The 23,000-nt window shown below is 41.6% G+C and overlaps 1 protein-coding gene across 2 annotated transcripts in view; it reads right to left on the reverse strand.

Moving 5' to 3' along the window:
- The window catches only part of DOCK1 (dedicator of cytokinesis 1), a 323,879-nt gene that overhangs the window by 223,838 nt on the left and 77,041 nt on the right, over positions 1–23,000 (reverse strand). For both annotated transcript variants that reach the window (XM_063338334.1, XM_063338333.1), the window contains exons 24-27: positions 17,890–17,960; positions 16,295–16,401; positions 4,062–4,189; positions 1,557–1,652 (exon numbers count right to left, since the gene is read on the reverse strand). In XM_063338334.1, coding sequence (XP_063194404.1) covers positions 1,557–1,652; positions 4,062–4,189; positions 16,295–16,401; positions 17,890–17,960 — 402 coding nt within the window. The remainder of the gene's footprint in view (positions 1–1,556; positions 1,653–4,061; positions 4,190–16,294; positions 16,402–17,889; positions 17,961–23,000) is intronic.

The raw sequence follows: 23,000 nt of genomic DNA on the forward strand, positions 1-23,000 counted from the left end.
GCTGGATTCATGATCACTGTGGATATTTTTAATACAACTGTATTTAGTTAAAATACATGCAAAAGTTTTCAAATATAATTTGATAAATGCAAAAGGAATAGTTAACATTTTAAAATACCATCTAAATCATGTTCATCAAACCAGTAATTAATTCACATTCCAACCGTAACTGAAGAAGTTTCCTATGTGTGTGTTTTATAAGACTAGACCTTCTCCGCAACTGAGGGAAGCAGTAGTTTTCTACTATTCTATCTATTCTGCACATTATTAATAATTTCTGTGCTAACAGCCAAAGTAGCAGTAAGATATAAACCATTTGACTTCCTCTCACTGGTACCGCATCCCAGCACTAGAATATTCTGTAGGAATGATCTCCGCTAATAACCATTTCTCGCTCCAACAAGGATCCAGCGATCCATCATCACTCTCTTACGACAAAAACTGTTGTTGCAAATCAAAGGGATAAAAGTGGAAGACAAAAAAAAAAAAAAAAAGAAAGTCAGCGGACGGCGCGCTAAAGACACCGCTAAAATTGTGGTATGTTTGCCGACACAAGCACCACCGTGTGCCACGCACAGTGGGACAGCAGTAGGTGAGCAGGACGTGCTGAGGACACGGAGCCTTCTCATAAAAAACCAAGAATCGCTGTGTGCCACTACAGAGAGAAAGCAAGCAGGAATGAAACGGGACGTCAAAAAGAGAAAGCGTTAATAAACTCAGATACATCTGAGTAACAAATAAACCCCTTTTCAAGAAGGAAATCAGTGCGCTGAACCAAACTGAGCCAAATTAATGCAGAACAGCAGAACAGCTACTCAGACAGATGAGAAATCTGGTCCCCTCTGACCAGTCTCCTACGTGTCACTTGCCAGGTGCAGACACCTAAGGAAGAGCACAAGGCAAAGGCAAACACGCAGTGAGACTCCCAAAACCACACAAAGATCTATCCTCATTTTAGATATCAACGGGCCTCATTTTTTTTTTTCTTTTTCATTATTTAGACCAATATTACAATACAGTTGGAAAATTCAAATGTCAGGCTTTAAAATCACAGTGCTATGCCACCGAAGTGTAACATGAGAACTTGTAGCTACTCCATCAGTCCGTCCTCTAGGTTTTCAAAACGTAATAGTTTGGGGCTCGCTTCTTCAATCACCCGAATACCGCCGTTATCTTGGTTATCTCAGCTGTAGTCATAAGAGGCAAGTAAATGCTTGCAGATTCAAATGACTGCTAATGTTGTAAAGAACATGCAAGTCTTTCATTTCCACACTTTTCAGCCGGCTAATTACAAATAATACATCATTTTGGTTAACACAGACATCTAAAATCTGGCTAATCAGCCGGCCACCGATATTTTTTTAAGTTTTTTTCTTTTTTCCTCCCCCTGCGTAAACCACAGAAAAATTACAAGCCGACGCTTTACAGCTTACTGAACACAAAGCCAGTTACAGGAGGTTTTGATTGCTTTGGGTCACCTGGGATCTAAATCCTATTACAGTCAGGTTCAAAAAGATGTGACAGAGGTATTTAAGTTGACATCAAGAGACACTTACAATGAGCTCCGAATCACGTCCCATGGAAATGACTGTTCTGTTTACTGTCCTCAATAGCTTTTCCATGATTATCTGGACATGTCGTTGCGTTGGTCCCTGAGGAAAAAGAATAAATTAGTGGTAACTAGATACAACAGGCACCGACACAATTGAACTATTTATGTTTGCCTTTAAATCCGCCTGTCTTGTGAAAGTTAAATAAAACATCACTCGCTGCTGTTGATGAATAGCAGAGAATGTCTCCCATTTTAACAAACACCATCCAAAGTCTGTTTTATTAATACACGTTACTGACAAATTAACATGTACTGTTACAATCATTTAAGTGAAAAGCAAGTCCCTAGAAATACAGCAAAGTTCCCTAATAATTTTATTTTCCTAAGTCATTTTTCCAACATTGGAAGCCCACAGGCATTACTAAATCAGGGGGGTGGGGGGCTATTCTGAAACAGCTCAATTAAAGGAAAGCAAAACTTTGGTTAAGGAACTTCAATTTCAGTCAACTGTACTTCTGTATTAGAAATAATCTGCCATTATTTTTGAAAGAGTTGAAAATAAAATATTTAGTGCAACTGGCTTTTAAGAGCAAGTCAGTAACCGCACGCAGAATGATGCTTATAGGAACTGAAGTCAAAAACACATGACAAGGAGAAAGAAAGAGATGAGCTTTGCTCCCATCTTTTACTTTATAAAGAGGCTTCGTCACGGTTTTCATTAGTCTGAAGGAGAAGACTTCAAAAGGGGTCTGTGAGATGCAAAGGGGAAACCATCGTAGAGCCAACATCTGTAAATGTTTTCCCAGATAACCCTCTAAATGAAGCAGAATCTTTGTGTTGCTTCTTGACATTCCAATGAACCATTTTCTTTCTTGCCCGTGGATATGCACAATAACCCACATCTTACCACTGGATTATGCTGAATTACCAACGGCAGACTTGCAGATATGAAAAATGCATTTGCATGTTTGAAGAAGGAGCCAGCACCAGTGCACACAGCCACTGCTCCAGTAGAGGCTTTTTTTCCTGCTGCTGACAGATGTGTCTTTGGGATAAACCCTACAATTCTGGCACCAAGCGCATCTGCAGGGAAGACGCCTCTATCTCCGTACCCTGCTCCTCTCCATCCTTCAGCTCTCTCTTCTTCCTCACCTATGAGTTCTCTCCAAGACTTTCTTCCTCGCCTACGAGTTCTCTCCAAGACCTTCCTCCTCTCTGCCTTCCCAGCACTTGTGCTGCTCCTGCCCATTTTCAATTTTACTTTACACCGCTCCTCACTCGCAGCGTCTCCATCCTTTCCTTGTCCCCTTCTCCATCCCCCTGGGCTCCACCAGCAAATGGGTATCTATTTTCCGCAGCCGGCCGCTGAGCGGGGCCTGGCTCTGCTCCTTCTGCTCCCGCAGCCCCGCTCCAGCTGGGCTCAGCCTGGGAGAGGGACGAGCTGCAGGCGCGCTGCTACCGGGGAGGGAAATGCAGGCAACGAAGAGCGACAGGAAGAAATAACCCACTCTCTGAAGCGGTCACACAGAACTACTTTTCAAAAGAAATAAAATGAGAACGAGCCCAAAAAATATAGTCAAATAAGATGCTAGATCTGACGCGAGTAGCTGACCCTCAAGGTCCTTTCCAACTGAGTTAGCGTAGGATTCTGCGCAGGACTGGAGGTTCAGGCAGCAGCCTCAGCAGCCCAAACTTCTTTAAGAGCATCGACTCGCTGCGGCTCTCCAGCCAAGTACCAATATTTGCATATTTGCGTGAAGTCAAGAGAAGACAAAAAAGGGACTATTATGCAAGGTGCACATCTGCATACCAGCCCAGGGCACTGCACAGGTTCTCAGGCACAACCGTCTCACGCGTTTACAGTCTGAACGGGTAAGACAACCACACTAGTTACAATATTCATGCAGAACCACCGCTTTCCAATTCAGGTCCTCTCTTACCGAGGTAGAGAATTCTAATAGCTAACTTTAAAAGGCACTTAAAAAAGATAAACAGGTTTGCTGTGTTGACAAAAGTGTATGTTCATATATAGAGAGAGATATATGTGTGAGAGATATATACAGGCCTTCCTTCAGGCTGGCCTAGCAGGCCAGTATCAATACAACTCAAATGTGTGTTTCCCAAAATGCTCATGGGAGGGGGGAAAAAAAAAAAAAAAAGAAAAAAAAAACACCGCAAAAAAACCCAAACATTTTCCATCTGGCAGAGGCTACACACCATGTAAGAGAAAGGTTGAACTCCTAGGAAAAACTATTTACTCACTTACTCATTAGTTAATGTCTGGAAATTTATTATTGGATGTGCCTCAGAAACAGTAAGAAATGCCCTGAGGTATCACACACCACCTCCTCATCACCGGATACCTAAAAAGACAACTTCAAAGGGACTAGTTGGGATGGGGGTGGGGGAAGAACAGAAAATCTAAGCCATCAGGAGTTACCTGCTTAATTCATTCTATTAAGATCCATTTCTTTTAAGTCTAATCATCACAGAACCACACGATACTAACCACATCTTTCTTGTAAAGGACTTCCAGGATGTTACTCAGCAACTGGCAACAAGCCTCCAAATCTTCTTGTCTTTCCAAGTGATACTTCAGCTGATCTGTCATTGTTGGCAGCAAGATTTCCCTGCAGTCTGCACACAAAAACATAAGGTTACATACACAGCTTTAAATAACTTCGCAGCACTGCCTGAAGAGCCAATCTGCTTCAGTGCTTGCATAAGACCGAAAAAAAAAAAAAATCAGGAAAAAGAAGATAAATTCCAGATTTCCAGTCACCTGCTTTTCAACCAAAACCATAAAAAAAGTGAAAAAGTTATACACGAGTGACAATGAAGTCATTGGGTTAAGGATGCTTGGACGAACGCTACCCTCCCACCCGCGCCACCACCAGCCCCAGTTCAGCAAAGTACTTGAGTGGTCTCACGGCTGTTACCTGCCTCTGCCTAAAAATATTGATTAACTGGACCTACGCAGCGCCATCACACACCATCGCACAGAGCGTCACATATGAGCTTCGCTTCACGCTTGCTCGACTGGTGGTGTTGCCAAGGTGTGTTAAATTCCCTTTACCGTACTGGTTACCAGTGCAGCATGGCCGAACTGTACAAACGTGATTCACCGAGATGTACGATGCTGTTCAGATTAACATTCAGCTGCGTGACGTGGTCTATTATAGCTCAAAAAATGCTGCTGAGGCACTCTGTGCTGGTATTGCGGTGTAGCCGCCTGTCCAGGACTTGCGGAGAGAGACAGGGGAGATGAGGAAAAGGGACACGGAGCCAAACAATGGAGCTCAACATTTTGGCTGAAGTCAAGAACGTGAAATAAGGTGAAGACTGATATTCCTAAACCTACCAGCAGGTAACACTGAGGCACTGATCTAATGAATCTAATTAACGTTTAAACTGCAAATTGCCTTGCACAGAGGGAGTGCAGGGACCTAGAGTTCACTCCTAACCCTGGACCACGCTCTTTTTCCTTTAGGAGAGATGGCACCGAGATCCCTGCCTTCTGTACGGTGGCACCAGCGGCAACCAGGCACAGCACGCTATTAGAGGCACGCGCACTTCATCCGCAAAAGCAGGAAAGAGTGAAGTTAAAACCCTTTGGTCTCCCTCATTCCCAGTCCCTCAGATAAACCCGCACCCAAAGGAGAGGAACTGGTTTTTCTTGTTCATCAGGGCCTGACTTACGCAAGAAGAAATAATGATGATTAAATTGCACAGTGTATATACCATCAGCATAGTACTAAAACATATTTCGGGGGTGAGGGAAAGGAAAGCAGGAAGGGACAAGGAGGAATTAAGACCATTTTGGTATTTTTCCACCTCCTCTAAGTAATATTGTAGAACAAGAGAAGAAAACCCGATTTTTTCCAGCTATTTTACCCTAGTAAACACCAGTCCCCAAGTCCCTTTCCCTCCCAATCTGCCCAACTATCTCATGGACACGTGGAATACGGTGTGAGCTCTGCTCTGCCCACAGCAAGGAGTCCTACGTCTCCATCCTGAAAGGGCTGGATGACCAACCTGGCCGGCAGCTTTTTCTCAGAGAATTCATATGCATAAGACAGACAGAAAGCAGCACAGCTATGCGTGTCTATGCACGTGAACCAAGTACCTTGAAAAACAAGAAAATCAGGAAAATTTTGTTTTCCTGGCACACGGACGTACTATCACAATGTGGGTCACTCCAAAAAGTTGCGCATGTACTAAAAATCCACCTGGCCAATAATCTCTGAAAACACAACTGAAGAATTCACCTTGTCAAATGCTACACTGGCTGTTGGCTCTTGAGATCTGCAATTGTACAGTACCCAGGAAAATATGGATGAAGCTCTCGACAGCCACACAAAAGATATAACACAATGACATATTTTTTTTAGTGATATTACCCAAATTGCTTGGACTTGATGGCATACGGATGACTCACGAGAGAAGGCTTCATGGCAGTCCTTAATGACTGTGTCATTGCTTAGAGATTATTTTCACACAAAAGCTGAAGTCCCTGGAACATTCAGAAATGCTCAGGAGCACTCAATTAAGTCTTTGTTTAAGATGATTTTAAATCATTCTGGACCAGCAAGCATCACCACCCCAACATCAAGAGCGCGAGTAACATCAGAGGACGTTACTCAGGAGGCACAAGACTAAAACCTGAAAACTGGAGACTAATCTCAATTAAGAGGGGCTAAGCCCATACTGCAATGTGAAAGCACTTATTTAGGGTTATACCCGACCCTTTCCTGAGAACCCAAGAGATCGACAGCTCAAAGTAACGCTTTCAACACTAGGAAGCCTACTCTTGGTAGCAGTGGAGTGCTACTCAGCAGCAGAAACTTCTTCTGCAACCAAACATTCCCTGTATTGATCCACATTTGGTCTCTGTCCTTCTGCAGCGGATGTCACTGGCACCCAGAAGCAGTCAGGATGGGCAGGAGTTACAGAATGAGCAAACTGGTGCTGAGAAGCTACAGCCAATACCACTAGCTCAAAGGGTGACAAAGATCTCCGTCACCAAAAGATGGCGACCGTGGCGTTGATGCACCAGAATTAAGTACCTTTGCTGGCTGAAGAGACATCCAGAGAAGGAATGTGCACTTCCACCCTCACCCATTCCTGATGATTCCCATCAGTACTTAGGAGGTGCCGCACTCTGGGTGCCGAGGTGCCGCAGAAGGTACGGCTGTAGCAGAGCACCGCATGGGCCCCACGAGGGTGCAACTTCAAATCCCTCCAGAGTGAAAACTGAGGCTCAGCTGCCAGTCTGCTGGGCACGAGCACGGCATGGACAAGGCGGTATCACCAGTGCTAAAATATGCACTGCAGGTACCAGAAAACCTGGCAGCTAGGAGGCAAAGGGGGACCAAGGACAAAGAAATCAATACGTGCTTATGGGGGTGTGTTTTGGCTTGCAGTGGAAAAATTGATACGGGCGTTAAAAACTCAGTGCCAAGGTGAAAATTACTCTCAGTTGATGAGTCTCTGTGATAAAGGATGGGCTCAAGAGGACTTGGTTTTGCCACCAAAAAACAGAAGGAAACAGGATGGATGAGACAAAGATGGACTTTACAGGGAAGCAGCCTCTGCCCAAAGCCTGCCAGAAGCCTCAGCCAGTGCGCAAGATCCAACTGCAATGACTGGAACTATTCTCCGCAGCTGTTTCAGGAGTCCCAGCACATCGGTGACCACAGCCTTCTGCCTCCTGCAGGGCAGGACAGAGGTACAGGAGCAACGTCCCACGAACTCGTCCCTACAGCAAGACACCCAGCACAAAGGCTGGAATCCTGCTCTCACGAACTGCGCAATGGGGAAAAATAAAAGTCATTGAATTAAAAAACAATCGAGAAAAAACACGTGTTAATGCAGAACAGGGAGCGCTCCGTCTCAACAGGATGCTAGAGAGGAACCAAACCAGCAGCATCCTCACTCTGCCTTGTAAGCTCACACATGGAGGATGAGAAATAACAGCGTATAAGTACACCCAACTGCTACCAGTTCAAGAGAAATATTCTTGTCTCAAGTGATTCAAGTAAAAACACATTCACTAGGAATGCAAAAGTGGGCTCTCATTCAAAGAAAGTACTTGGAAGAATTAGTTTCTTTAACGCAGAGCTTTTCTATTTAATTACTTCTTGGTCATTTAACCTCCAGCTTTATAGCTCAAGCAGGAGAAAAATCATGGTGTGTTGGCTGAAATTTTTTGCCTCAAGAAACAGACATTAGACCCTGCAATGTATTTCCATGGGGAAATACACCCAGCCGTGACTTCGTCATATCCCCTCATACTCATTTCCATCAGGTAGCAGAGAATTAGATTACAAAAGATCCAAATCTAATAGGAGTGAAACATCTTCATCATAAGTTCCCATTATTTGTTTACAACTATATTATGCTAAATCTACACTAATATTAAAAGTGAAAGGTGATCTCTGCGAAAAAAAATTGGCTAAGCAGAATTGATCTCACCGAAAAAGCTTTTTTTATCAGGATGCTCATTAAATGAGTTAAAGTTATTTATACAAAAATAAAGTCTCCAAACTGCTCTAATATGGCAGACAATGATATATGCGGATTTAAAGTAATAGTTTGCTAAGTTTCAAATACATAACCATAGCTAAAAAAAAAAACAAAAAAAACCACAGCACCCCCTGAATAGAAAAAAAAAAAAAAAAAGTAAAATTCTGAGTGATGACCCAGCCATTACATAAAGAAGGTTCTCCTGGTACTGACTTGATGGTGCATTTCATATAATCACCATTTAAATTCGCTTTAAACTTCTGCCTCTGAATTGCTCCAGCCCTTCATCAGTCAGTCCTACCCTAGGAAATGTTCCCTTCCTTGCCCAAGTACTCAGACTGTTCTTACATGACAGGAACCAGCAGGTGGATGCGGGTCAAAACTAACGACCGATTTTCCACATCAATTTGAACCCAACGAACGGCCTCGTTCAGCTCAGCCCGTTTGTCCCAGAGAGGCTTTGAGATCGCAGCCTTCTGCCTGGGCATTTGTGGAGCCTCAGTGTACATCCTTACCTTTGGTTTTGGCTAACTTGGGAAGAACAGAGCAGATTAAGAAAAACCTCACAAAACAGCAGTGTGGCACATTCCATTCATCAAATGCAGGGGAGAGAAAGAAACCCCGATGCCCGGTTGCTAAGCACTCCAGCGAAGACACATGAACATGGCTTTGTAAAGCCCGCGAGGTGAATCAATCTTTAATAAATTACAAAGGCCCCTAATTAGAGGTTTGAAAATGTTTCATGTCCCCGTTAAGCCCCACTAGTAGAGAACGGTCAAAGATCAATTTAATATCTGCAAGCACGCAGAAGGCGAAAATTGCAGCTATGTCACCTTTGAGTTAGATTGTCTCAAGTACGCTCCAATCGATAGGGAAAGTATTCAAGCTGAATTTCTGAGAAAGGAAAAACTAATTGATTTGTCATACTACTTCATTTGAAATTGCACAACCTATACAAAAGACTAAATTCCCTTGGGTAGACTTGACAATGCCCCTCAGTTACCACCTTAGAGGCTCTCTCAGCAACTCGGGAACATCCGCGGTCTGGTTTGTAGCTGTTGCAGGTTTTAGAACATGGAAGGATAAAAAAAAGCATCAAAGTGTGCTGGGCAATTGATAAAAAGATCCAGATCCTTCCCAGACTTCAAAAAAAAAAAAAAACCCAACAAACTAACAAGCCTATAAACCACCCACAACGAAAACCCCACAGCCCAGAGAACAGTGCAAGCACCAACCCTGTAAAATCTTTCTAAAGATTACCTGGCCCTCAAATTACCAATGGAAGTTTAATGCTAAGGAAGAAATACCCACATGACAGTAGGACTGAGGGCACCCTCGGCAAGTTTGCCGATGACACCGAGCTGTGCAGAGTCGTTGCCACGCTGGAGGGAAGGGATGCCATCCAGAGGGACATGGACAGGTTGGAGAGGTGGGCCTGTGCCGAACTCATGAAGTTGAACAAGGCCAAGGGCAAGGTCCTGCACATGGGTCGGGGCAATCCCAAGTGCAAGTCCAGGCTGGGCAGAGAATGGATGGAGAGCAGCCCTGAGGAGAAGGAGCTGGGGCTGTTGGTGGATGAGAAGCTCAACACGAGCTGGAAATGTGCGCTGGCAGCCCAGAACCCCCCCACAGCCCGGGCTCATCCCCAGCAGCGTGGGCAGCAGGGCCAGGGGGGGATCCTGCCCCTCTGCTCCGCTCGGGGGAGACCCCCCTGCAGCGCTGCCTCCAGCTCTGGGGCACCAACAGCAGAAGGACACGGAGGTGTTGGAGTGGGGCCAGAGGAGGCCATGGAGATGCTGGGAGGGCTGGAGCCCCTCTGCTGGGAGGACAGGCTGAGAGAGCTGGGGGGGTTCAGCCTGGAGAAGAGAAGGCTCCGGGGAGACCTTCCAGCCCCTTCCAGTCCCTAAAGGGGCTCCAGGAAAGCCGGGGAGGGACTCTGGAGCAGGGAGGCGAGCCGTGGGATGAGGGGGAAGGGTTTTACACTGAAAGAGGGGAGACTGAGATGAGATGTGAGGCAGAAATTCTTTGCTGTGAGGGTGGTGAGCCCCTGGAACAGGCTGCCCAGAGAAGCTATTGAAACAATTCCATGGCTTTAAGGTTTTCCAGATACCTCTATTAAAATAGAAGAGGTAGAAGACAACAAAATGCAAAGATGGCACCCACTAACATACACACACGCAAATATCTGTATATATATATATTTTTTAACAAATCTAGTACTATGGTAATACCCTCTACAAGGAGGTAAGATTTTAAATGCATCCTTTACTATAAACTATTCTGGAACACACTGGGTTGATCAACTGTATCTTGATTAGAAGTACAGAAGAGGAAAGGTTAACCTTCATCAGCCTGCCTGTCACAAACACCTCCCAGCCCTGATTAATGGGCAGCCTTGATAAATCTATAGTCTATAACATTACTCTCCTGCTCAAAAGCCAGCTCTGAAGATAGCTCCTGAGTATGATGCACAACGATTACAGACAACAATAATTCGACATCTGTTCTCTACTGCACAAGTCCAACCCACAATGATTAATGTCACAGGAATGTGCAGTGAGAATAAAATATTAATCTTTATAAAAGGATGCTCAGGAGGCATTATCAACTTATGAGCATCCAAGCAAAGACTTCAAATGAAACACTGACACAGGAACCATGCTGAAGCTAAATACACGCAATAAATTTTTGTCAATTTAAAAACATTTCATTTGGAGGGACACTGACAAATGAATTTCTTTATTTTATGGTTCATTTGGTTAATGTGGCCAAAAAAAAAAATAAAATAATAAAACCTTTGCTTAGTAACCTCACTTCTGCTACACAGCGGGGAGACAAAGATTGTCATTTCAGTCATAATTAACCAATAAGAACTCTTACCAATGCTACGTGCTGTCTACTAATATTTAATAGACTAACAATTTTCTAATGGAGAAATCACTAGATTTCCTAGCTATTGAAGAACACAGCCGCCCCACAGATCACTTGGTAATTAGCTGCAAGTCATTTGTAAACAAAGCGACAGAGAATACGAACAACTCTATGGGCAAAACAAATCAGATAAATCACTATTTACATAGAACCAAAATTTTGAAGTTTGCGAGGATACGACACTTCATTAAACTACCAACCGTAAGTACTCACACATTTAGAACTGAAAACATGCAATAGGTTATTATAAAGCTGTTCCACGCTAATTTTTATATTCTTATTTATATTTGGACGGAGTCTTACAGAAGACCGTTACAAGACAGAATTGTTCCAGATGCTCATCTAAAGAAATACATCCTTTGTTTTGGGGCTTGAGGTGGGGGTTTTTGGAGGGGAGAGGGACATGAAAGGAAGAGATGTGGGGTTGGCCTCAATCTAAAGTTTGCCTCTTTACACAGACCCAAAAAGTTTTGTGTGAATTATTTTGGTAATAGTAGTAAGTGTTAACTTATTTATACATGTATTTACTTATATATGGCCATATACAGTTATTTATATGAAATTATTATATATTCATGTTTATCTTAAATCTTTATCTTAAAATATTATGTATGTATGGCACATATAAAAACATATTGATGTCGTTACGTCCTCATTGAGCAAGATGTATACATATTTGTCTAAACTAGTACGTTTTAAGGCTACAGTCAAGTCTCAAAATCAAATAACTTTCTGAATCAGGATGTTAACAGCTGACAATTTGAAATTATAAAATCACAGAATGGTTTGGGTTGGAAGGGACCTTGAAGATCACCTCGTTCCAACCCCCCTGCCCGGGGCAGGGACACCTCCCACCAGCCCAGGTTGCTCCAAGCCCCGGCCAACCTGGCCTTGAACCCCTCCAGGGATGGGGCAGCCACAGCTGCTCTGGGCAACCTGGGTCAGGGGCTCACCGCCCTCACAGCAAACAATTTCTGCCTCAGATCTCATCTCAATCTCCCCTCTTTCAGTTTGAAACCACGACCATCATCCTACCGCTACACTCCCTCACTGCATGCAAAAAAGTTGCATCCCACTTAGCACAGATGGACACTGGGGTGTTTGAAGTCCCCACAGACACATCCAGCCCCTACGCAGCGAGTGCTGCCCAATAATTTTCCTCTCTACAAAAATCAGGGAATGGGACAGTCTCAAACGAACTCCTCCAAAGCGCACACCGCCCACCACCCTCTTCACAGGCATCCTGTACCCTGCCGGTATCACTGCTTGGGCAACATATATACACAAAAGCAAGTTAAATCACCCAAAAATAGCACGGGAGAGCACGGCAGTTTAGCTCTTAAGAAACTCCTAAGGGCATGCTCTTAGCTCACTGCTGTGACTTAGCCCTCGGAAATAGTTACCTTACGCACTGCGGAGAACTCCTGCAGCAACCATGACTGTTCTTCCACGCTTGAGGAAAACAAGATGCATCTCATGCTTTTCCAGACAAAAATTTTCATTTATTTTGCCAAAGCCATAATAGATTATTGATATAAACTGGGGGGGGCGGGGGGGGGGGGGGCAGGGCAGAGGCAGATCATCTGAGATGTGCAAAACAGGCCTTGACCTCGATGAACATAACCCCTGGAAATGGGCAGGAGCAGCTGTCCCGGCGGTAGCAGGGAACCAACTGGAAAATCTTTTCTTCCTGGTGATATTTGAGTATTTGTTGTTTCAAGGACAGAAACTCGAAGCGTGAAGATCTGACACAGATTTCGTCTATACAGAGAGATGATTTCTACTTGTTGGCCTCTGTAAATAACCACAAGCTTGGAAAAACACGCTCCTTGAGGTGACCTAGCTATTATTCTCCTGTCAAATCCATATATACAAATGGACACACACACACTCTGCTTAACATCACTTTGACTGACTAGCTACATACTGATTTTTCTTTTTCCCTTTGGTGTAAGGGCTCTATTATGAGCCCCTGTTACGACAAAAGCACCAGAACATGAGGAGCGTACAGGATTTTCCTGACGGGGCTCACTAAAAATAAGTACAAGTTCTGCAAAGGAGAAAAGATACCTTGAATTTCAGAAGGAAACATATAAACAGCACAAGACATGATCAGAAAAGAAGCAAACAAATGTAAAAACTGTATTTCACATCCTTTTTTAAAGGCATACAAACTACAATACCACGGTACGTTCTCATCCAAGGTCCCAAACTCTCAGGTTTTGTGAAGACCACTGAACCATTCATCACTCAACATCGTTCTTTAAGCACAATGCTTTAGAAAAATATTTCACTCAGCCACCCCTCTTGCCCCCAAATCCATGTGTTTTGAATTTTAACTCCTCTGGAGACAAAAACAAATCTTCCTTGACCTCTCAAAGCACAGAATTAGAGCATTTTTCTCTACCAGAAATACACTGATGAAATGCTGTTTGATTTTCTGTACATTTCACAGTTTTCCATCAATTCCACAATCCTGCATATTGCTTTTAGAAAAGAAAATCTCATTGCTGCAATATGATACAGGATTAGTTGGATACTTATATGAAAGTATTGCCTATCAGTTAAAAAATATTGAATAAATGAGGAGGAGGAGAGGCAGCGGAACCACCTTTCAGCAAATAAGAACTCAAACCCACAAGCAACAAAAAATCTAAATTTAACAAAGGATGAGGGTATGAGCTTCATTCATTCTCAAGTGAACTTTAGTGTTTATGAAAGTTTCCCACCACACTGGGTCTCCAGACACAAGCTTTGCAGAGAATTAAAAGTTGGCAAGAGATGCTTTTAAGATAACGCTTTGTTTATGGACACACACAAAAAAATATTTTATCTATAGATGAGGTGAGAGAAAACCACACAGAAGGGCGAGATGTGTACGCTGACAGAGCCCGCGGGAAGCGGCACAGCCACATCACTGCTGCACTGAGCCCTGCGAGTCCCCAGTGCCCGGCTCCATCCTCTGGTCCTCAGCGCGGGTCCCGCAGAGCGGGGCGAAGGCAGCATCCCGTGCACCCAGGCTGGGCAGCGCGAGCAGCGTACGTGCCTGGAATCCCCTTAACAGCTCAACTGAAGCACATTAGATTTAAGACATTCTTAACAGCCGGCGACATGAAAACCCCTGGTTAGGAGCCTCCTGATAAGATCCAAAAGCCATTAAGTAACACTGTTCTGTCAACAACGCCGGACTGAGTTCAGATTAATGACCCTGCTATTAAAACCGATTCATTTAAATTTCTTAGTGGCTCTACAAGAGAATAGTTAGACTGTACCACTCGCTGCAGCCCACATGGCTGAGGGTTAGGTTTGGAAAACAAACCAGCCACGCACAAGTTCTCCTTCCACTTTTGAAAACGTAGTTGGGTGAATAGGGGAAGTCAAAGATTAATACAGTAAATACACGATGTGCCACCATAGCCTTCCTCAGCGGAGTTTTTTATAGGCATAATTTCATTTTTTATCCCAGTTATCTCAATTTCCTCCTATCCAGGACAGTCAAGTATAATACCTTATATCAGTGACTCTAACCTAAAAGCAGCCAAGAGAAGGAAAAACTACTACAAAGACAGAGCTCTAAGAATGAATGAAGGGAAGGTCTAACACTTGATGCACATATCTTAAAGAGCAAACTTTAAAATGGTCTCAGGGAGACCTGCACCATTTTACCCAAGCCCCAACACAGGGAATTTCATCTACATTCCTCCTTTTTACTCTTGCAAACCTTGCAATTACAAATACATAAGCCTGTGTCGCTCATTTGGTGTGGCTCATAAGGGCTGATCTCAAAAGATCTCCAAAGCGAAGATCAAACTGAGCTGCCTTTGGACTTGCTGGTGCAGTATGTGGTGACACGGCTGGTGGACTCTTGGTTTTTAGAGATTTCTTCTTACTTCTTCACCATCCATAACTGCAGGAAGTAAATTTACAACCTGTGTTACACTTCCCTGCTCAAGTGGGACTGTAATGTACTGAAGGCTTCCTTATGGAAAAGCTCGACCTCTTTCTTGAAAGGTTCAGAGTCTCCAGGATCTCTATCATCAGCTCTTAATTCTCCAGTTTAAGGTTTAAACTTGCATGCAACACGTATCATGTAGACTCAGTAATTTTTCATGTATATTTTTATAAATCATAAATTTGGAGAATAACCTTACTGCAATTCTAAATAAAAAGTGATACCAAAACATAAAGTTCATCCTTTGAGCATCACTCTTCATTGCTGCTTGCACAAAATTAGAAAGAAAACGTCAAGTGGAAAGAAAGTGTGACAGGTAGGACTTAATTCCACAGTTGTTAATACCAGATCCAGGCAATACCCACCTTCTAGGAGTGCTGCTGAACGGCACCAGGCGCAAAAGCATAAAGTTTTGTGAAGTTAAGGAGCATAATAGATTGCAGCATAGATGGTGTTGGCTTTATACTTTCTTTGCTAACTGGAAGAAGTTACGAGATCCAAAAGTCACACAGCTGTGCTTAGACGTTACCTGGTCTGGTCTAACATCTGCCAGTGCAAAGCCAGTCCACCAAGAACATTTTTGCGAATGGAACCATAAAAAATTGTTTTATCAGCACTGTGCATCACATGGTCCCAGCGTTTTTGATCTGACAGAACAATCCTTTTGAATTCCCCTTATCAGTGAACCATTGCCTACTTGCTCCCTCATTAACTTCTTCTGACAGCCCATAAACACTTAGTTTAGGTTAGTTTAACCTGCAGCCATCTAGAAAAAGAATAAAAATGTTTTCACCTTAAATGAAGAAATCCGTAAGAGAAGTGCTTGAACTCACCTTTCACTGGCCCACTAACGTAAAAGGGAGGTATGGAAATAAGAAAGCGCGGATGAACAGCACACTCTAAAGGGTTTATATGATGTTTTACTTCAGCTAAGGGACAGCTTAAGGGCAGAGAACAATGCTTTGGAAAGAAAGAACACCAAAAACCTCCATTCTCTCTATGGAACTTCACCGAGCACAAAAGCTAAATCCATCGTTTTTGATAAAATACATCATAGCTAAAGTTATACCACATGCCAATAACACTGCATGCTTAGTGCCCTTTTAAATTAAAAATTACAAGTTTTTGCTTTCACTTCTTCGTGATCTATAACCCGCGCTAAGTGTCAATTAGCATTTCCTCACTTATTTTAAATCTTCTTGTCCTTCTAATGGAACAACCTTAATTGGTTACAACCTCCACCGCGTTGGGCAGCAAGGACAAACCTTGCGCTCGCAGAGGTCTGGAGACAATGAATAATGCGACAATTTAATGGCTGCAAAGGCTTTGCTCACCGTGCTGCGTGAAGAGGTCACTGTGAACGATTTCTATCAAGCAGTAGAGCTTCTGGATTGTGAGCCGGCTCATGGGGACGTTCAAGATGAATTCAGTGAAGAGTTTGCTGCACACAAAGAGGCAAGTCAAAATGCATTAATCTCTCTCCGAAATATGTAAAACTCATTCAATGGCACAAAACCAGGTAAACAGCTACACAGTTTTGGACAAGCAAACTCATTTTTTTCCAGACATAGAAAGGGGATTCCAGAGAAATGTGAATTATCTTTAATACATCTGTTCAGTTTTTTTGTGTCTTTTCTGTTTCCCTCTCCATATTATCTCAATTTTACACTCTTTTTTCATTTAAGGTTTTATATTTCAAGTTTCGGTTGTCTGTGCTACTGCCTCTCTACTTCAACCGCCACATACCATAAACAGAATAATACATGACCACATAAGCCAAAAATAAAAAAGCGATAATTCACGTTACAAGCTTTAACCAACAAAAAAGCCCCACAAACACACATTTTAGGATAAGATATCATCACGCTCATCAGCTGAGCTCCCACATAATACAGATTTTTAAAAAACTTTTCAATAATTTTGTTCCACTTCCTAAGATCTCGGGGTTTTGTTTTTCCTATTAAGCCTTCCCTTCTAAGTATTATTCAATCTCAATGGAAATATCGCAAGTGACAGAACTGCAGTTTTAGCGCTTGGGGTGAGACAGGCTAAGTCCTGGGATTTCTCATTTGGTGTATTTTCTCAGTACTTGTGCTATCATGTATCAAAATTATGATTTAGCCCAGAAACTCTACGAGCGATGCAGTCCCTAGGCCCGCAGGAAACGTAAGAGCACGTGTAAAAAAGGTTTACAGTAGAGGCAAGCAGAAGCTAAACGCCAGGTTCCTCAAGCCACTGCAATGTTACACTTAGATTATACTTATCTATTTTATTTCTACTTTATCTTTCTTTTCCTCATTTTGACACATATTTTCATATTAAATGCCTTGTAATAGCACTGTGAAAGAGAATTTTTTTTTTTTTTTTTAATTTAAAAGTTCTCCTGAAATACTAGTTTTGATTTGGTATCTCTATGGGTTTTTTGTTCTAAACCACCTTCCCATTACCCTTTCTATTTACTAACAACATTCCTGTGTTTACAAGCTACTGAAATATCAACCCAGCAATAGGGTTCACTGAACAAAAACATTATTTATGTTAAATTTATACTTGAAAGACTGAAACATCAAGTACACAGCTGAAGAGCTTTGATGTCAGTTGCCCGACTGGTAATTTTTGCTGTCTCATTACACGATTGTACTCAACAAGAATGCAAAGTTTGTCAAGACACCTGTTAAAACTTGATGCCATACATGTTACTTTTAAAAACAGGCTATTTCTGCAGCCATAAAAATATTTGCAAGGGAAAAAAAAAGGTAATAAAGCAAAGTGATAAAATATCTCAGGTGATCATATTCCAATGCCTAGGTATATATTTTTATGTGTGTGTGTGTATATAGATATAGATATATAGATATATATATGCATATGTGTGTAAAATAAAGATCTAGATAAAGTTGACACTACACATTTCATTAGCTCAACTTACCTAAGTTCTTTTGGGTCAAATACTAACTTCACGTCATTGACAATAGCTGGCAAATATTTCAGTGCTGCTCCCTAGAAAAATAAAAACAACAAATAAACAAGACTGAAATCCAAATGTCTTTAAAGGCGACGCAAAGACGGCAAGAAGAGAATCACACAAGAGCAGGTTGCTTTGGCTTAACGATTCTCTGGGGCCTCAGCCTGAGCCCTGTGGCTGGCTCTCGGTGTATTCTTTCGGGGGTAAGGTACCTACCTTGGAACTCAATGAAAATGAAACTTTTAGATTTAACAGATTCAAAAGAAAGAGGCGTGAAAGATTAGTAAACTGCAAAAAATGACAACTTATACCAAAATTAGAGACTTACAAGCTCTTTCCAGTATGCTATAGAAACTTTTTGGTCTATGGGTACACAACCCATGACTAAGTAACGTTTCTCTCATCGCTTTTTCCCCATCTTCCGTAGAGCCGGAGAAGCACCTTCTCCTCATCAGCCATGCTACAGTTGTTTGGGTTTTATTTTCCCTCCACTACTTAAATATGAAACAAAACCACACAATTGTCATTTTTCCCTGCAGTAAATTCTTGGTAGCCACTAATGAAACTGCAGTTCTTCCTAATTCCCCTTGAACCTGGAGTCATCGCTCCATTTCACAGTACTGAATGAAAGGATTCCGAAGATACACGCAGATGTTTAATATTTTAAGAATTTGTCATGATTTTAACTAATTCTGTCTTTCCATTTCTTAGTAACAATTAGTAGTTCGTTAGTTATTTCTAGAAAAACATTCTTTTAGAGGCATCAAGGACAAAAATCCAGCAAACAGAAATCCCTGCCCAACACTTCAAAGGGTGTTCTGGCACGATTACGTTAGATTGGACAACAGTAAACAGACCTCTAGTAACAGCACGGATAAAAATCACTCTACACAAACAGTCATTTCAATTAGATAAAGTTAGCTTGTTGGATTGGTTTTTTTCTTTATTTGCAAATGGATTTAAATGCCCTATTTCAAATAATAAATGAGAAAGTGTTCTACCTAAGAAACCCTAAGGCAAAAGTCTTTTGGTTTTAATCTTAACCTTATTAGCTTAGACACATGCGCTATTTTTACTGAGATTCCTCGAGTTCTTGTGAGCAGTGAGAACCAGACTAGAAAAAATTCCCCAGTAATTCAAATAGAAACCACAACAGCCAGACTAATTTCGCTTTGCTCTGCATTTTATTGATAATATCAAACAGTTTGATTACAGACGCATTTTTGCCTCAAAAGGGGGAATGACTCATTCCCCATAGAAGGCATTTCTGTTGGTGTGTTTAATGCTTAGAATTTGCAGTTTCCATCCGGGAGAGCACCACGTGCTCACTACCCTTTTGAATTATAAGGAAGACGAGCCCTCATACTTTTCTTTTTTAATCAATTATTTTCCAGTCTGAAGTCCGTGATGTGACAGGTGATTATATTATACAAATCCACGGTCAGAGGAACTCAAGAGACAGAAAAATTCTATTTATCGGTAGTTGTTAATGGTAGGAAGAGGCACAGGGAAACAGAGCGGAGGAGTACTGCCTCGCGGGTACATACAAAACCATTTGCCTATTTTCAAACAACTACACTTTTCTGCCCCACCCTAGGAATTTTAAATCCAATTCCACCTTTCTGGAATGCACAAAGTCAATTGTTTGATTACAGTCACAAGGGACATCTCGGCCCAAGCTGTTAAGCAAAAAAAAAGGGGAAAAAAAATGTTTAGAATCCACTATCAATCAAGTACTTCATCCTTCCAGCTAAAAATACAAGTACCATTAATGATTAATACGTACTATTTTAGAGTAAAGTTCAGGTATATTATACAGTATAATTATTTTAATTAGATCATCTGCATATCTTTAGATAAGATTAGCAGAGGTATCAGCGATACAAAATATGTCTTTTCTTGAATAATGTATGAAGCAGCTATTAATTTACATATTTCTCAGTAAAAATGCAGATTGAAGTGATTTTGGTTAGATGGTTTAAGAAAGCACAGACCCATGTCCAAAACCATGCCCAAAAGCACAAATTCAGGCAAATCTTTTCTCTAAATTATGAAGCACTATCGGATTCTTTAGGAATTTTATAAGCTTTGCTATTCCAGCACGTACACAAGTGGCTGGAAGTGAGCACTGAGCATGGGCCTGGGAATGTCACCCATCCTGGAGGGATCCACGAGGCTGCAGCAGCTGGGAAAATTTCTAGTTAAAAATATTACATTCTTAAAACTTAAGCACGCAATACACTTCAGCTCGTATATTCTTCTGCAAGGTGAGTACACACAATTTCTTTTTCATTGGATATTCATCAATATTGCCAACAAGGCGAACAAAGCGTATAAGGTGAGACCATTATAGCACGTGTTCAATTCTGTTCTCGAATTCAGTCTATCAACTAGAACTGAGTAAATACCCAAACACTTCCCACCGATATTTGCTCAAATAAAAGAAAAAGGTGTATTTCCACAGTATTGATACTATTTGGTGTTTGTTATGGATTTAAAAAAAAAAAAAAAAAAAGATGTGATTTTTTCACCTGCCGAAGCGTTCACAGAAAGAGCGGAAAAGTGGAGCGGAAAAAGAAACAAAAAAAGAAAAAGAGTTTTGAGTTCCAAAGCCACTTCTACAGAGTGAACTCTTCAGGAGAGAAAGAAACCTGTCAAATCGCTTCCAGCAGCCGGCGAGGGAAGTTTGCCAACGCTTGCCGACCACTTTTAAAAGAGCAAAAAAACAAACATGTCAATAGGTTAGATGCAAATTTCCGAGTGTTCCAGTTTTTACTCAGAGTCCATTTAAACTGTCAAGCTTGATCATCAACCATTTCCACGTAAGCTTAAAGGACTACTTACATGCACAGAAATCAAGCTCATAACTGTAATTATGCAAATAGCCCCATTATGTACACGCTTATGTGTTTTGATGGATGAGGACTCTAATGACCAGTTATAAACGGCAGCCATCGCTGTGTTTTTATTTGCTTATCATTCAAATGCACGTAGCAATAAATGTTTAGTAACACATACTAAAAAAGAGCTTGCGTTTTATATCTTGAATTAGAATTTCACACTGTGCTGGCGCAATCATTAAAATTAACACTTTAATGGCTTAAATGAAGTACTATCAGGTAAAACTATTTACAACATCAATTAAAAGCTTGTAGTTACAATAATTATCAGCCATTTAGGTTCTGCTTTATGGACAAACTGATTAAAGTTTAATATCTTAAATTTAAAGAAAACTGTGGAAGTGTATTTCCCAGTTTCCAGTCTCAACTGACTCAATCCTATGACCGACAGCGTGATCAGGCAAGCAGGTTCTGCCGCCCCAGGATTACATCTGTTATCTGTGGAATCCAAAGGCCTAGGAAAATAACTTTTTGTTGATATTAACTCCTGTAAAAGAGCAGCTCTCGCTGTAGATTTTACTCTGTTAGAAGCTGCAGCTGGAAGTAGATCTTTTGTCAGCAGTAGCACAATTGCCATGCTGGTTATTCCCAGGGTACTGGAATACTTAAGTGAAGAATATTAAATTCAGCAGATAAAAAAACCTGTTCTTGTCTTTTCATATAATATCAGGAAAAAACAAATAAGCCATCTGTTTGGTTGTTTTTTTTTTTTCCCATTGAAACAAATTAAATTAGATTACTTTCCATTCTTGATCAGCACTGGACAAAGGTTCCAAATTCCTCATTTCTGCAAGAAGTACACGGCAAACTAAATCAAAATCTTAATTTCATAGTTGCACAGTGATGCCTAAGACACTTGAAAATTCAAAACAGCATCAGAGAAAACAGAATAATGAAGAATCTTAATTCTTTAATTTTTAATCAAACAGGTTTTTGCAATAATTGCCATCTGATCACATTAGATAGCTATAAAAAGCTGGAAATAGTCTCACGTACTTAGTCAATAATTATAAACAGCTTCACGCTGGGCTGCACTCAAAATCTTACTGCCCAAAGGGGCTTCTCTCTTTGTGGAAAACAAGTGCGAAATTATTACTACCCTTATCAAGTTACAAAATCATTCATTTGAAGTACTACAAAGCACACAAATAAACTAGCAAAGGGGAAGAATGAAAAAAGGAGAGAAAGCAGAGAGAAGACAGCGCATCATATGAATAATGGACATATTTTCCCTGTTACTGAGTTAAACTTCCTTGTACACTCACTGTTATATCGACTGTCAGGGTGTTATTGGATATATTTTTTCCTGGGATGTGATTCACAAGCGAGTCAAGGATCCGGACGACGCCAGCGAGCGCAGCTCAGCCCGTGAGCCACCTCCGAGCACCTCTTCTCCAGAGCGTGTCTCATCCCTCACTTCTCCCTCTCCCCACCGCATGCTGCTGCGCACTTACACAAATACCTGTTCCCTTCCCCATTATGAACATCGTATCTATGTAGAAAAGGTATTATACTACCGCCAAAGTACGTACGGATGCAAAGAACCATTAACTGACACTTATTACATGAACCAGCTGCCAACACAACCCATTGAACTGCTCAGCCGATGCGCGCAGTGCTTCAAGGATACCCTTCGAAACTATAAAAAAGGCAATTAAGTACGCCAAGAAATAAAACTCACTAAGTGAAAATAATAAGGTCCAGAAAAGTCAAGGCTTTGCCTTAAATAGAATAAATTAAGCAATAATTGATGGTCACAGTTCTCTGCACGGTCAATACACAGGACGAAATTCCTAGGTTTTATCGTTCCACAGAATAATTGCAACTTATTCCTTAAATCATCGCAACCGCCCCTCTATCTAGAGCAGTCACCCTTTGCAACCTTTAAGATAAATTCATTGACGTGCTTATAATGACTTAACAGCTAATTTTATCGTCTTGAACTTCTTCAGAGCTAGCAGTTAAGTAACGCAGGGGGTTTTTTTCATGTTGAAGAAACAAATTCAGTGATGGCGTTCATCACGAGATTAGTTGGAGGGGGGAAAAAAAACAAAAAACCTATCAGACATAGAAAGGCAGCCAGAATAGACAAGACAAAGTGCAATGGAAGCGTTCTTTCTAATGGTGGTCCCTCTGCACATCAGAGAAGGGTCCACTGCAGGGCCCCTGCTGCCA

This window comes from Chroicocephalus ridibundus, chromosome 6, assembly GCF_963924245.1.
Source record: "Chroicocephalus ridibundus chromosome 6, bChrRid1.1, whole genome shotgun sequence".
NCBI lineage: Eukaryota > Metazoa > Chordata > Aves > Charadriiformes > Laridae > Chroicocephalus > Chroicocephalus ridibundus.